The 14,850-nt window shown below is 54.8% G+C and overlaps 1 protein-coding gene across 5 annotated transcripts; it reads right to left on the minus strand.

Annotated features, from left to right (window-relative positions):
* Positions 1-1,301: 1,301 nt before the first annotated feature.
* Positions 1,302-14,032, minus strand: LPIN3 (lipin 3). Of its 5 annotated transcripts, none has more exons than XM_074605320.1 (20): positions 14,001-14,032; positions 10,876-11,076; positions 10,428-10,523; positions 9,395-9,630; positions 8,947-9,054; positions 8,383-8,503; positions 7,783-8,212; positions 6,864-6,963; positions 6,574-6,743; positions 6,398-6,491; positions 6,109-6,178; positions 5,419-5,511; positions 4,917-4,978; positions 4,514-4,643; positions 4,121-4,269; positions 3,871-3,957; positions 2,657-2,809; positions 2,271-2,382; positions 2,072-2,175; positions 1,302-1,949 (listed from the first exon to the last, which is right to left on the minus strand). In XM_074605320.1, exons 2-20 carry the CDS (start codon positions 11,065-11,067, stop codon positions 1,805-1,807), a joined length of 2,652 nt encoding a protein of 883 aa, XP_074461421.1. In that variant the 5' UTR covers positions 11,068-11,076; positions 14,001-14,032; the 3' UTR covers positions 1,302-1,804. The 5 variants fall into 5 exon arrangements, with proteins under 5 accessions (XP_074461421.1, XP_074461419.1, XP_074461420.1 ...); XM_074605318.1 differs by having other exon boundaries at positions 13,962-14,020; XM_074605319.1 differs by lacking the exon at positions 14,001-14,032 and adding an exon at positions 13,857-13,967.
* Between the last annotated feature and the right edge of the window lie 818 nt (positions 14,033-14,850).

Raw genomic sequence — 14,850 nt, forward strand, 5'->3', positions numbered from 1 at the left:
ATGAGCTCCCTAAAACAGATGCTTCCAGGCTGGGGAGGACCACAGGGAATGGTGGTGGACTCACCGAGTCCAGTTGGCTGCATCGTGTTACCCTGATGCGGTGAAAGCTCTTTCCCCTGCCAGAGGAGCGTGGGCCACCAGCTGTACGAGCAGGGAGAGGGGACCAGGCTTCCCACCACCAGCTCGCAGGCGGCTGAACGCTCACAGCACCAGAGTCCGCTTGCTGCTCTGGGTTTTGCTGATTTGGAGCTACGCTGCAGCTGCTGAGACACTGCTCCAGCTGAGGAACAAGCTCCAGCTGCCTTCAGGCATCCCACAAAACCTGCTCTTAGACAACAAAACCTATTTTCCCCCTCCCAGCCCACGGAAGGATTCTCAAGCCAGCCCTCAGTCCTTCGCGATGGGTCAGGGAGCCCTTGCCTCACAGGAGCCCACATCCCTTCCCCATCCCCTCGCAACAGGGAGAAAAAGGGCTGCAGCAACCAAAGAGAAGACTAACGCAAGGCCAGGCTCACCCCTTCCCAGGGCTGGGTTCGGGAGCAGCTGAACAGCAACAGCTTCCTCCAGCACAGAGGGAGCCAGGACTGGCTGTAACAAAACCAGGACAAGGAAGAAGTCTGACCTTCCAGAAAATGGTGCTATGTTTGGACTATTCCTGACTAGTCACACTTGAAGCTATGGACAGTTTGTATTTCAGTTCTCAGCTATTCACGTTTAAAGAGTGAAAGGAACTTTGTATAAAACAGGGCTTTTTTTTTTTTTATTTTTTGCTTGCAGAGAGGGAAGTAGATGGTGCCCGCAAGGTTGTCCTAGCACAGGCAGCTTTCCAAGGCCCTTGACAACTGATCCTGTATTGAGGCTGGTGTTTTATTGTTTTTAAAACCTTGTACATTTGTTCAGATTTCAAAAGCTGAAAGACTGTTTGTACTGGAAAGGAGGAAAAAAAAAAATAAAGTATTTCTTGCTGAGGTTTCCAGAATCAAAGTGACTTGTGTGGCTTTAAGGAAAGCAGCATAAGCCCAGCATTGGGTTAAGAGCAGGAGCTAGAGGATGGGGGTTTAGAGAAGAAGAGGGGGCAGGCAGACAAAGACGACGCGATTTACACTCAAACACAATGCTCATGGGAGGAGAAGTGGATGCCAGACCAGGGGAAGGAGCCCAGCAATGCTCCTGCCTGTCTTACTTTATATAATTACAACTACGAGGTCGCAGAGCACTTCAGCAGGATAAACCCAACCGCATTTGTAAAAGGACACTGAGCCTGGATCCCTCTTCCATGCACAGCAGACAAGAGGCAGCTTGGATTAAGGCGCTATTTATTAATTATTGCTACTTGTGAAGAACACTCAAAACCCCAGCAGCGTCCATCCACCTTAACGAGTTGTTAAGCCACAGGACAGCGTCACTCCATCAGCTACCAAACTACAGGTAGCCAGAGTGTCTGGGAACACTGCTCATACTGGAGGTAACAATAGCTATGCCAGAGGCTCATCAATAAATAAGACAGTGACCCACTACCACCTTTAAGAAAGAGCCAGGTTTTAAAGGTGTTAAGAATATTAAGAAGAGACCCAGCTTACAGGAATTTCAGTGTAGTAAATAGAGTTTTTGTGGAGTCAGAGCTCCCTCTTACCCCCCCCTTTGACCCCCTGAGAAGTGGTGTTTCTAGTGCAGAATGTGACCCGTATTAGAAGTGCAAAATGCCTGAGCAGCAAACAGGGAGGAGGAGATGCATCAGGAGCATCCAGTCCTGGCAGAGGCGGCCCAGGAGAGCCCTGGGTCAGGTCTCCACAAGGTAATGGTGTCAGGAGAAGACATTCAAGTCAACAACAGGCAGGGGAGATCTCCAGTAGGCAAAGTGGCTGTACTCGGGACATGCCAGAGCCATGTTCCCGCTCTGCCCCAAGGGAGGGAAGATCAGCTCCACCAGCTCTGACAGCCGCTCGTACCTATGGGGGAAGAAAGAAGTTGCATTGACTTGTTTTATTTTTTTCTTTTCTACCCCATAAATGCTTCTCTGGGTTAAAGCCAGGTTAACCCAAAGGTGGCAAGGAACAGGCAGATCACTCACGTTGACTTGTGGTTCTTTGTGAGCTCCTGGATCAGCTCTCCCTTAGGGTTGACCGTGAATATGCGGCTCTCGGGCAGCCCCACTTGCTTATAGGCATAGACGTCCTAACCAAGGAAGGCCAGCAAGGTGTGAGAGCTGCAGGAAGGCATCACCACCACCCCAGCCTGAGCCCTCCCTCCTCCCCAGGAGGCCCGCTCACATTGGCTCTGTTCCCAAAGGCTGCGTAGAAGGGCAGCTTTGTGGCAAACAGTTTTTGGATGTCCATCAAGCAGGCGATCTTGAACACCTCTGGCTTCTTCTCAATCACCTCCCTGCAGCACAAGACACACGCACAGAGCAGAAGTCAGTGGCAGCAGCCGGCCAGGACTACCTTCAAAGTGATTTGAAGGGCAAAAGCGATTTTTGTGCATTGTCAGAGCTTCACCACGAAGTTCTCCTGCTGCCTCTCATGAAAAGCATCCTGCACCAAGGAGGCCAGAACCTATTTAAGGCTGAGACATCCCTCAGCATCAAGCTGGGGAGGGGGGGTGCCGTCCCCAGGGACACAGGGGGTGCAGGGCTGGGGAGGAGGAGAGGACACAGTACCTGTGGAAGGCAGAGAAGAGGCTGCTGGGGGCGAGCAGGATGGGGCCCTTGGGGAGGGCACAGCCTTGCTCGTTGACCCATTTGAGGTAGCCTTTGGTGATATGCGCCATGCCAATCGCTCTGGCTGAGCAGTAGAGGAACTTGTAGCCATTCCTAGAGCAAGCAGAGGGAACCCCTCTGAGCTGTGCCCTGGACAAGGTGTCCTCCCACTCCCACTCCGAGGAGGAGGAAAAAGGAGGCTGAATACTTGGCTGAAGTTCACACCTTCAGCAAGCAAGACGGCTTCATAACCAACGCGACCCACTTGCCCGGAGAAGACCCAGGCTAAAACACATCCCCATCCACCTCTCTGCTGGGGACCAGTGCTAGAGGGGGACCCCGTACCACCCTCCAGGCCCTTCCCAACATCCGCACACCCGTCCCAGCAAAGCGCTCCTTGCTCCTGGGTACCCACGCACCCGATGGGATCCTCAGCCTTTGTCACACCCTTGCAGGCTGCGTGTGGCTGGCCACAGCCCCTGCAGACCCCCAGGCAGCCAGCAGGGCTGGGTGGCCAACTCGAGTGGGGGGGGTCAGGTGCTTTTGCGGGGTCCGAGGCGGCAGGAGGCAGCCGAAGTGCCGGGGAACGGGAGCCCCGTGTGCGTGTTGTCCCCCTCCCGCGGCCGGGACGAGCCATCCGCGGGCCCACAGTGCCTCTTAGTGGCCACAGGTGCCAGGGACGGAGCTGAAGGCCGGGCTCCGCCGGGTGCGGGGACAGCACGGCTCCGCGGGGCGCGTCGGCCCCCCGGGGGTACTGGGAGCGGTAGCCAGGCACCCAGAGAAGCAACCGGCACCGGTCCACGGGGCTGTGAGCGCGGGGTGGACCCCCGCCCCACTGCTGCACAGCCACCCAAAGGCATTCAGCTGTGCCCGCAGCCCCTCGAGTGTGATCTGGTGTGATCCCATCTGCTTCAGTGCTCAGATGCATCTCCCCAGCAAAGCCTCCACCGACATGCGCTCCTCCAAGGGAAGGCAACGCAAGCATCTGCTCCCGGGGAGGTCCCTGCTTTCACTGCACATCATCATCTAGACAGCACAGCAAGCATCAAACATCACTGATAGGAGAAAGTGAGGCTATTTTGGCCGGCATCAGTAAGGAGCCCTGACTCCAGCCTCCGCTCAGCCGCTCCATCATCCTCCCACCTCCCCTTGGCCTCGGTTGATCCAATACCTACATATGGATTTTGTGGAAGAGCTTAGCAATCCCGTGATGAGTCCAGTCTTTCCCCAGATGTGGCAAGATGTGCCCAAGAGCATCCGACCTAGGAGGAAAGGAGACCAGGTTAGGCTGATCCAGCCTGGTGGGTATCCAGAGATGATGTGGTTTGTGGTCCCTCCTGGCTGCTTACGCAAGCCTTGAAAGGACGCTTTCCCCTAACAGAGCGGGGTGGAGCAGGAATGTGGGGTGGGAGAAAGTCCCCTTACTTGGTGATGGTGCCATCGATGTCCGAGATCACCACCTTGTCATCCCAATTCCACAGGTAGATGGTGGCCTCACAGCGGCACGTGCCCTGGTACTGAGTTGTCACGCTGAATGCCACCTCATTGGGGCCATCCTGCAGGTTCAGCCTTCCCTGTGACAGAGGGGGAACAAAAGTGGTACATCAACACCAATTCACACCAGTCCAAGGCTTGCCAAAGGCCAGACTGTCCTCTGGCCAGACCAGAGACCCCAAGCCTCTACAGGGTGGCCACCCAGGGCAAAATATTTGGATGCCCTATAAAAACCATGAGGTCAGGAGTGGAGAAATCCCTGTTTAAGGGTTGTCTTACCCCTACGCACACAAGCAGGCAGTGAAGGAGGAGTAAAGTACATACGATTTGTTCGGAGGAGAGTCGCAGGGATTTCTTGTAGGTTGGCTGAGATTTCTGTGCAGGGGTATCCACTGCTAACACATCCCCAGGGGGCAGGGGCTCATCGTCACTGGATGACACCAACTCCTCCTGCCTACACAAGGGAGGGAAGAGCATGTTGGCTTTACTCCACAGACCATGGCTTTACTTGTGAGTACCAGGTGATATCTGGAGGGGACCCAGGACAACCCACCCACCAGGAAACAGCCATGGAGGAGCTTGCCCAGACTGGGGTCAGCCAGAGCCTTAAACAGAGCTTTCTGCCCTCATACATTAGGTAGACTTGGGAATAAGCGGTCATTTGGGAGGAGAAGAGATCGAGAGCACACATAGACTCCTAAAGGCAACCTGGGAGGGAGGCACTCACCTCTGCTGAGCAGAGACATGCTGCAGCGTCCCCACGTTGGCTTTCCCTGGCCTCGACTGCTGCTGCAGGCAGAAGGTGGTGTCATTAGCACCTCAGCACCAAGGGCAGGAGCTGCTTTGCTTTGCTGTCCCTTGGGAGCAGCAATACCAGAAAAGAGGTGGCAATGCATCCCCCTGCCTTCACAAGGACGTTGCCCCATGGAAGAGGCACCACAACCTGGTGCTGTGGTGGGGCAGGGAGATCGGCAAGCACATGTGGTGCCTGGGCTGTGGCATGAGGAGCAAAAGGTCCACTTTACTGCATTACCAGTTGTTGGTAATATTGCTTAATGGTGCTCAGACATTAATAGACCTGAGGGGCCACCAAGTCCTTCTCGGCACTCTCCTACTCAGCCTCAGGCCATCCCCAGGACCCTGCTGCTGTCCTACCCCCACCCCTGCCAGCCACCGGAATGACTCCCATGCCCTGGGGACGCTGTTGTCACAGCCGCCACTGCAAACACCTCCTCTGCTGGGAATTCTCTCCTCCTCCAGGAGAACCACCACCTGCTGCCTTTCTTGGGCATCTTCTCCTTCACCAGTCGGTTGATGGTGCTCTGTAAACATGGCAGAACATGGGATGAAGTCAGTCCCCATCCCAGAGAGGCTCAGCTGCCTACAAGCTAAGGAGACCCTTGTCCAGGCAGGGTTTCCTCTGCAAAATTACACACAGGATAACACGTGTGACACCTGCCACACCGTGAGCTGAGATAGTTTTGGGGTGAAGGGTAAAATGACTTATTCCCTTCGTGCAGCTTGAAAAAAAAAAAAAACAACAAATCAAAACTGGATACCTTATTCCATACAATCCCAACCCAGGTTTAGAGAGCCCTGGAGCAGGCTCATGCAATTCCAAATTCTCCAGACTGTCAGGGTCCCTGGCTGTGGCCAGCCTTGCACAGATACAACCATCAGAATAGGAGATTTTTGACAAGGAACTCTCTGGTCTCCAGGCATCAGTGGTACACAGGTACCTAAAGGCCACCCTGAGGTACCTTCTATGGGAAAGGACAGACCTCAGGGTTTGTGAGCTGGAGCAATGTTCAGGTGTGCCCCAAACTGCCAGCAAAGCCCCAGCTTGGCATCTTTCATCCCCACTGCACTCTTCGAGCCCTGCTGAGAGACACAGCCAGTAAACGTCTTGTGCCACTGACCTCAGGAATGTTCTTCTGGAAAGCCTGCAGGGACAGGATCATGGGAGCTGCCACTGCCCAGTTGTAATACCTGGAAGAAGCAAGAGGGATAGAAACGTCACCACCCCTGGAGTGAGGACTGCCTCCAGATCACCATCCTGCAGCATGGCCAGGAAGTCCCCTCCCACAACTAATGCAACATAACCATTGTCTGGATTGGAGTCATACTCCTACAGGAGTGTTTCCATAGGGACAAAGAGGCCACACTGATCGCCTTGGGATGAAACAGCAGGAAGAGCAGGCCACTCACTTCTTGTTGATCAGTATCACCAGGTTCGGGTCATCGATGAGTCCTGGATTCTCAGCAAACTGCTGGTAGGAGACCATGTGCTCCATGAACTTCTCTGGTGGGACAGAGGCTGTGTCATGCCATTGGTGTATATAATGGCTTACAGGACAGCAGATTCCCCCTCTTCTCCCACCTACCATAGGAGATCTGCCTGCTGCCCCCCAGGCCTCCGCACAGCGACAGGGCAATTGTAGGCATCAAGTCAGGCATGGACTCTGCGGGTCTGTCGGCAGGCAAGTCAGAGGGCAGCTGGACACACAGAGGATTGCTGGGGTCTGCCATAGGCTTTGAACTCAGCTCTGTGTCACTACCAGCAAGAGAAGAAACAGTGGCACCATCAGGCAATAGCTTTAGACATACCTCCACCCTTTGCTGTAAGGGAATTGCTCAAGAAGGTCTGAGCTTAGCCAGCTGGGGCAACCCATACCTCCTGGGGAAATAGAGAGCCACCTGCTTCTCATCCAGGTTGGAGAGGTCTTCCAGGTAAACATCACTGGGACCCAAGTGAGGACTTCTTTTGACAGATCCTCAATGCACAGACAGAAGGGAGAGAGCTTAGCTGAATCACCTTTCCAACCATCTCAACTGTTGAGAAAGCTAACAGCATTTCCTCTATCATATTCGTATCTCATATAAAGAGGGCGTCTCTTTTCCGACTTGAAAACCTGCCTTAAATCAACAGCAACAGAAGCACCTCAAGACACCTGCACTAGCATGAGACCACTTGCCAAGAGGACACAAAGGACAGGGGAAAGTCCTGCCATGACAATCCGCAGGTGCCATTTGAAGTTAGCACCACACAAGGTAACAACCTCTTTGTACAACGAGAAATCCCAAGTGTCTCTTCTTTAGGGAGACAATTTTTTTCTGAATTCACGCTGGCTGGAAGAATAAGGTTGGTTAGGACAGATAACAATATAGAAGTCCTTAAATACACAGAGCAAAGCATCCCTTGACAGAGCAATTTTCCACCTCACTTGGCATGCTCAGGATGAAGACACAACCCAGGCCAGGTGCTGCCTTCAACTTAAGGCATGGTCTACACTGCTGAGAAATCTTCTAAGCACACAAAAGCAGAGACATCCAAGGATGGACTTCTGGAAATGTAAGACAAGAAAGACTTCCGGAGGAGCTGCATGGTCACTGAAAGGAGAAAAACTGAGGAACGTGTCTTCAAAGCAGAGAAGCTGGTAGCACACGGAGAAGGCAAAGCAAACATGTCACATCTTGAACACCCAGGGCGGTCATGAGGGAGTTACACTGAATGAACAACCCAGCCCCACATCCAAGTCAGATGCATCTCTGGGCACACATACTGCTTCCAGCAGCACCAGTCACCCACTTACCTTGTCTCCTCTGGCTTTCCATCTGGGGCTCAGGGCCCTCTGAGCCCACCTGCATGAGGGCAGCAGCTCCCTCAAAGGCCTCCACATCTGGCTGAACCTCTGGCACAACACTCACACCTTCCTCCTGTTTCTCTGGTGGGGCTGAGGAGGCCTCCAACAAGCTCTCTGTCCCCACAGCACTGGGGACGTCCTTCAGCCTGAGGCGGCCATTCCCATCCCACATTCCCGGTGTTGGTTCAACAACAGACACAGTGGAGGAACAAAGCGCACCCTGGTGTCCCGCTGGGCTTGGACTTCCTCCCAGACCTTCACAGGTGGCAACAAGATCAGTTGCCTCATCCACTGGGACTGGTGTCACAGAGACAGGAGCTGCTGCAGAAGCAAAGGTCTTTGTGGACTTGGCTGGTTCAACTCGTTCTGATTTATTCACCTCAAAGAAAGCAGAACAACAGGTTTGAGGATGGGAAGTTGCCCAAAGCATCAGGCAGAAGAGGACAACTCCTCTAAGGCTGCCTGGCCACAGCCTCCTCCACTTTCTGCAGGCCTTTCAGACACCCCCTTCCCACCAACTGCAAGAGAAGAGCAAGAGCAGGGACTCACCTGAGGGAGTCTTCCCCAGGTCCACTGCACATGGGATTCAGCCCCTAGAGCAAAACTCTCCTGTGGTCTGATCTCCAGCTCAGAGTCACTTTTGGGAGAAGATGGATGGCTCAGGGTGGGGCTACAAGAAGAGAAGGGAATGTTGGACCTCATCTACCCTACAGCCCCATGCTTTCCTATCACTGCAAGGACATTTAGGGCCAAGAACCCTGTAAGGCTGGTTTCCCATAGAGTCAGTTCTGCCCTATAAGATCACTTACAAATGAGCAAGACCTATGGGGAGCTGAGGCCCAGGGAAGCAAAGTGCTGTGCCACCAACTGTCCAGAAGCAGCTCAGCAGCAGAGGCGGGAGAGCCCAGTGCATGCAGGTTTCTTGCATCTGTGACCGTGGCCAGAATTGTCCCTCATTGGCTCCAAGCTTTCCTCCAGCCCCATCATATGAGGCCAGGAAAGCCCTCCTCTCCTGACACCCCAAAATCCCTTTTCCTTACCACCTTCCCAGCCACAAGGCACATCCCCTGCTCTCACCAAAGCCAAGCAGATCGCCTTGGCTCTGCTCATTACCTGTCCATGGAGGCCAGCTCTCCATCAGAATAAGGGTGCATCTCTGGGGATTGCAGTGACCTGGTTTCTTCTTCGGGGAGATCAGCAAAGGAGAAATACACTGAATCACTGCAAAAGAGGAAAGAGGTCAGTTATGTTACTCTCAGGCACCAGCCTCCTTGCCTGGAAAGCTGGCAATACCCAACCTTCACCATTCCCACTGGCTTTCTACCCCGCAGGAGGCTGGGCTCCAACTCAAAACACTATCCGCACGTTTCAGTACTGTTGGGCATCACCAAGCGAACCTACAGGCTTTACCCACCACATCATGCAACCCACCTGGATGCGTTCCTGTTCAACCTGATCTAGGCGAATGTGTTTTGGCAGGGGGGTTGGACTAGACAATCTCCAAAGGTCCCTTCCAACCCCTACAATTCTGCGATCACCTGGCCCAGACCCAGCCACTCACTTGGGGGCTGGCAGCTTGCATGGCTCCTCCATGGACATCTCGCTTTTGGTCTCCTTGCAGCCTTCTAACTCCAAGTCCAACACCTCCTTCCGCTTGGGCTTCCTTCTACGTCGCCTCCTCTTGCGCAGAGTCACTTCAGCACCGGAGGTCTCCTGCCCATGAGAGGGCTGAGCGGCATCCTCCAGGCTCTCCTCCCTGGGGATGGGAGACGTGCAGAGGCGGGAGGGAATGCTGCCCTGCAAGAGGGATGGAAAGGTCCATCAGCTCCAGTACCCTCTTTTCCAGCCTGGCAACTCATGCCTCTCGTCTATGCAACATACGCCACTGTCACAACCAACACCACCAAGCCCTCTTCTTGGGGATGGTTTTGTGGCTAGACCCAAAAAGGAAAGGCTTTGTACATGCAATATGCGAGTAAAAAAATAAATAAAAACAACAGAAAAAACCCCAGGGTTATCCAGCCACTAGCTAAAGGCATCTTTAACACAGGCAAGGAGAGGCAGGCAGGAGATGGCACCATGAGACCAGAATTACAAAGGCTGCAAATGGGATTCTGCTCCAGAGCTGTCTCCTTGCTCTCAAACCCAGCCCAAGCTAGCAGCAACCACAAGTCAGCCTGGGAGAGAGCTGCTGAGATTTCTGAAAGCCACAACTAGTCTCATCCCGCTTCCCAGTAGAGCGGGCAGCCTGCCACAGCATCTGGCTTGCTCTCATCCCTGTCACAAGATCCCTCAAGAGGCCAAGTTCCAAGATATCTGCCTGGCTGGCCAGCAGCCATGCCCATTGATGGAGGACAGTTTGAGATGCAGATATTTTGTCTAATGCTCCCTCAGGGTGCTCCAGTGCTCAGATCCTCCACACGGGTTGCAAGGTCCTTCAAGTAGGAACCTTTCCAGACACATAGAACTTCACAGGGCATAACAGAGTCACCCTGGGGAAGAAGAGCAGTCCAAACCTGGTCCTTCCACCTCAAGCCTGGACTTCCAGGTGGTCACAGGAAGACACAGACCAGCAGCACCTCTTCATGACCAACCTCGTTTTCCTCCGACTCCTGAACGAAGAAGGCCTCTCCATTGTCGCCCAGCTTCATGTGCAGGTCCACAGGCTCCCCATTAATTTCAATGTCAACCTGTCAAGAGGCAGAAGAAGCCTGTCCATCTGAACCCACCCACCCATCAGTGTACAGGAAAGCACTTCCCCAGGGAAGGGACAAATTGGGATAGCTCACAGGGCTGACAAACACCCAGCGTTTGAGGCAAGGGACTTCCCAATTACTTCCCAATTTTCCTGGGAAGCACAGTCCTCCCTGGAAGAGGAAGGGTTCCATTTGGGGGCATCCCCTCCAAAAATTGGCAAGCATCCCTTTCAGCAGGGCTCCCATTCTCTTCAAACAAAGTTCTCGCATAACCTGTAGGTTATGGAAGATCCTAGGTCTGGAGACCCCAGAAAGGAAGCATAGTCCCGGGGCAGGCACCACTTACCACCTTCTCCTTGGAGCGCAGCACCCCCAGCTTCCCAAAGCGCACGTGAAATGGGGAGCACTGGAAGGAATTATCGGGCTGCCTCACCACGACCACATCGATGCAGCCCGTCAGGGTGGCAGGGTTCAGACCCCGGTACAGCTCCTTCACCGTGACAAAGACGGTCTCAGCCAGCTGCCCCACGTAGTTCATTGTTTGAGACTGCAAGTGAGAGATAGGAATAGGCTCAGGTGGGGAAAAAGGGCTCCAGCAGCTAAATGCAATGTGACCTTACTCCAGGAGAGTAATTTCACAGCTGCGAACTGTGAAATGACCTGTCCCCCTCATTACGGGGACAGGTCAGCCTCTAGGGAAACTGAGGCAAACACATGAAGGGCCTTGATGGACATCAGCCAGGGCATCTGCAAGCACCAGCAGACAGGACAGAAGCCAGAACGCTAGTTGTTGTGTCCAGCTTCGAGGAGGCACCCTTGCCATTGGGGTGCACCATCACATTTGCCTCATGGGAGGGCAGATACTACCTCAACAGCAACATTTTGCAATCAAGCTGTCAACATCCCGTTCAAACAAGAATCTGCTTGGCAGGAGACCTCCTGCCCTGTGCCGTCCTCAAAAAAAACCAACCCCACTACTCAGGGCAGAACTCTGAGGAGCTGCTGCATACACCACATGCTCACTTTGAACAAAGCCCAAACCTAATATTTCCCACTCGGAGGGGAAGGCATCCCACCTTGGCATTGCTGAATCGGCCATACACGGCCCTTGTTAAAGCCAGAACTCCCTGGTCTCCATGCTTTGGCCCCTGCCACCATCATCCACCTTCCCAGGGAATGCCAGCGAAGGGGCCATGCCGCCCGGCGGCCACCCGCACAGCTCTGCCATGCCGTTTTCACAAGGCACTGCCGCACTCTGAGGTTGCACAGCTCCTGGTTTTCATTAGCAAGAACAGGCGGAAGGAAATCCTCGCCTGCTTCCTGCTCATCCCCTCCCTCGCTCGCTCACGGCCTCCAGCTGCTCGCTCCCCGACTGGAGACAATTCCCCTCCACCGTGCTGGAGGAGAGGCATGGCTACAAAGACAGAGATTGGCATGGTCCACGCTGGAGCTCACAGCGCAGCCATGCCTCCAGCCACACACTCCAAACAGCTCTCTCGTGCAGCCCCCCCTTCCTGCAGGCCACCACCGGCAGCAGCCTCCTGGTCAACACATTGAAGTCCCTGGAGCATTTTCTTGTAGATCTATATCGGGGTGCTGCATGTTGGTCCCAGCCCCAGGGCGAGAGGACCCCCTTGCTCCGTTTGCTCAGCACTTGGCATCAGCAGGACAAGCAGCATCAGCAGGATGACGGTCATCGTGTCAGCACATCACAGCAGAGGCTGAGCCCAGCTTCCCAAGCTGCCAGCTCTGCACCCCACCTTGTCCCCAAGGAGAGGATGAGGGCACAGGACGACCACTTCAGAAGGACCATGGATGAACTAAAGGAAACCTCTCGTGCTGGCAGCACGATCAGCCGACGGCATGGCGTCCCTGGAGGCTCTCAGCCCAGCCCCTGGTGCACACCCAACCCAGGGGGCGGCCAGGGAGAGTTGGTTCCTTACCCAAAGGGACGAGGGCAAGCAGGTGCCACCCAATGAGCCCTCCGCCCCAGCAGGCACTCGGTCTCTCTGATCCGTTTGGCACAAGATCAGCCCCGTCCTGTTCCCAGACATCCCTCCGGGAAGGTGGGCTGCATAGGGAGACGCGGTCCCCACTCCATGTCCCGTCCCCCTCACCTCTCCCTGACAGACTGGAATAAGCCCAAAGCCCAGATCCCCCCCGGGGGAGGGGGATGGCAGGGAAGCACTAGCCAGCTCCCGAAGTTTCGGTGCCTCCATCAGCTCTGCTGTGAGTGGGGCTGGTGTCACGGGGCCACCCGCTATCCTGCTGAGCCCAGCTTTCCTGGGCATCACTGCCGGTGCGGGCAGCCCTCCAGCTGCCTTCTGCGCTGCGGGGCCTGGCAGCAAACGGGAGAGAGCTCCACGCTGCAGAGGGAGAGGGATTTCAGAGAGAAGGAACAATCCGGCTGGCCCCAATGCTCCTGGCTGGGGTATACATTGAGACAGACCTGCAAAGCTCATAGGCAAAATCCCAGGCAGATAAACCTGTGCATCCCATGGGGTCTGGGGTGGGGGCTTGGAAAGAGCCCCCAGGAACAGCCCCATGCTGAGCAGAGCCTTCACACTGATCACAGGGTGCAAGGGCTTAACACAGCCCTGCAGCCACCCAGTGAAACATGCTGCTGAGAGCCTCATGCCAGGGTGATGTCCCCTCTGCAGAGCCAGTGTCCCCTGGGGGACTTCATGCACCGCTGCCCCCTCCCCAGGCATCTATCTGCCTATGGGCTGCAGGGGACCCGCTCAGCCCCAGAGCTCAGAGCAGCAGGAAAAGGACGGATCTGGCACAGTTTCGGTGAGTTTAACTCCCTGTGGGCTTCACCCAGTAAAGCTGGAGACAGGCAAGGAAGAGAGGAAAAGGGCTGGGACTTGTAGCAGCTCTCAGCCCCACCATGGATGGAGCAGGTCCATTAGGAAGACAAAGAATAACTTACACTCTGGAGATAGATTGATAGGCAGGCAGAACAAGAGGAAGTGTTTTCAAGCCACCCCAAGGACACCAGGCCACCTTCAATAAATAAACCCTACAGAGGAATGGGGCACCCCCACCCCTCAGCCCCAGAAATAGCAGGACCACAGCCCTTTGCCATACAGCTCTTGCGGATGGCAAATGGGGCAATGCTCCCCCAGGGAGGCAACACAGCCCACATCCATCTCTCCAGCTAAAAAGCCTCACAAAATAAAGCAGATATTTTGCTAACACCAGCCTGCTCCACTCTTAAGTGGCAGCAAGCTGGGCCACCCCACAAGCAGCACACCCTTCCCACCCCGCACATCCATGTTCCCCATCCATCCCATGCTGCAACCTGTCCAGGACCTTCCCCATTACCTGAGCAGCTGCTGGACCTCAGGACCTCCTCAACTCTGGGGCAACCAGCCCAGAAATCCCAGGAGCTCCTGGAGCTGCTCTCTACCAGCAGCAATGCTCACTCACCTTCAGCTCCTCCTCTCCCTGCTGCTTCCTTCCTCTCACCTGAGCAAGGGGAGGGCCCCGCCTCCCAAACAGCACCCACACCTCTCCTGATGAGCCTATGAGGGCTCCTGGGAGGCTGGAGGGTGGATCTGGGGAGGCTGCTGACACCTGCAGAGAGCAGCTGTGTCCTATTGCCACCAGCTCCCATGTCTCATTGCAATCATCTCGTTTGCTCCAGCAGCTCCAGGCAGAGCTGCAAACTGCCTGGCACTGATGGAGACCATTCCTCCCTCCTTCTCCAACCCACCAAAGCCACCGCAGCCCAACCCACTAGGCTGGAATTTCCAAAGATAGTCCTTCTTTCATTTTCCAGACAAGATCTCCCAGTGTTTAACCCCTCAGGACCCCAGGGGAGGCTGAGCCCTCTGGAAAAGGTGCTGGCAGAGGCTGAGCACGCAGCTCTGGCAAAGATCTGCCCTTTAAAACCTGCCTTGCAATGGCTGGAGAGCATCCTCACCCAGCCACAGCCAGGCTGAGGACAGTCCGGAGTGGGAAGTATCTTGCTGGGGAGCCTGTGCCAGATGCTAATTTCTCCCTCAGCCATAGGGCTAGAGGGATTGCTATAAGGTCGTATGGACTAGGACCACGAAGGGTGGGGAGGGTGACGATTGCTGTGTTGCTCACTTAATTACTCCTGGACATAAGATTGGGTGCACCTTGGCCAGGTTGGGACCAGGAGGAATGTGGAAGGTGCTGGTGTGTGGTGCTTGTAGGGAGGAACGAGGCTTCACTAGAACCCAAGCTTTTGGGGGATTTCAAGGGATAATTTTAGCTGCTCCTCAATAACTGCAAACTTTGGAAGGGTGAATTTGGGTGAGTTTATTTCATTGTGTAATGTGGGACTGGGACA

Source organism: Larus michahellis, chromosome 12, assembly GCF_964199755.1.
Source record: "Larus michahellis chromosome 12, bLarMic1.1, whole genome shotgun sequence".
Taxonomy (NCBI): Eukaryota; Metazoa; Chordata; class Aves; order Charadriiformes; family Laridae; genus Larus; species Larus michahellis.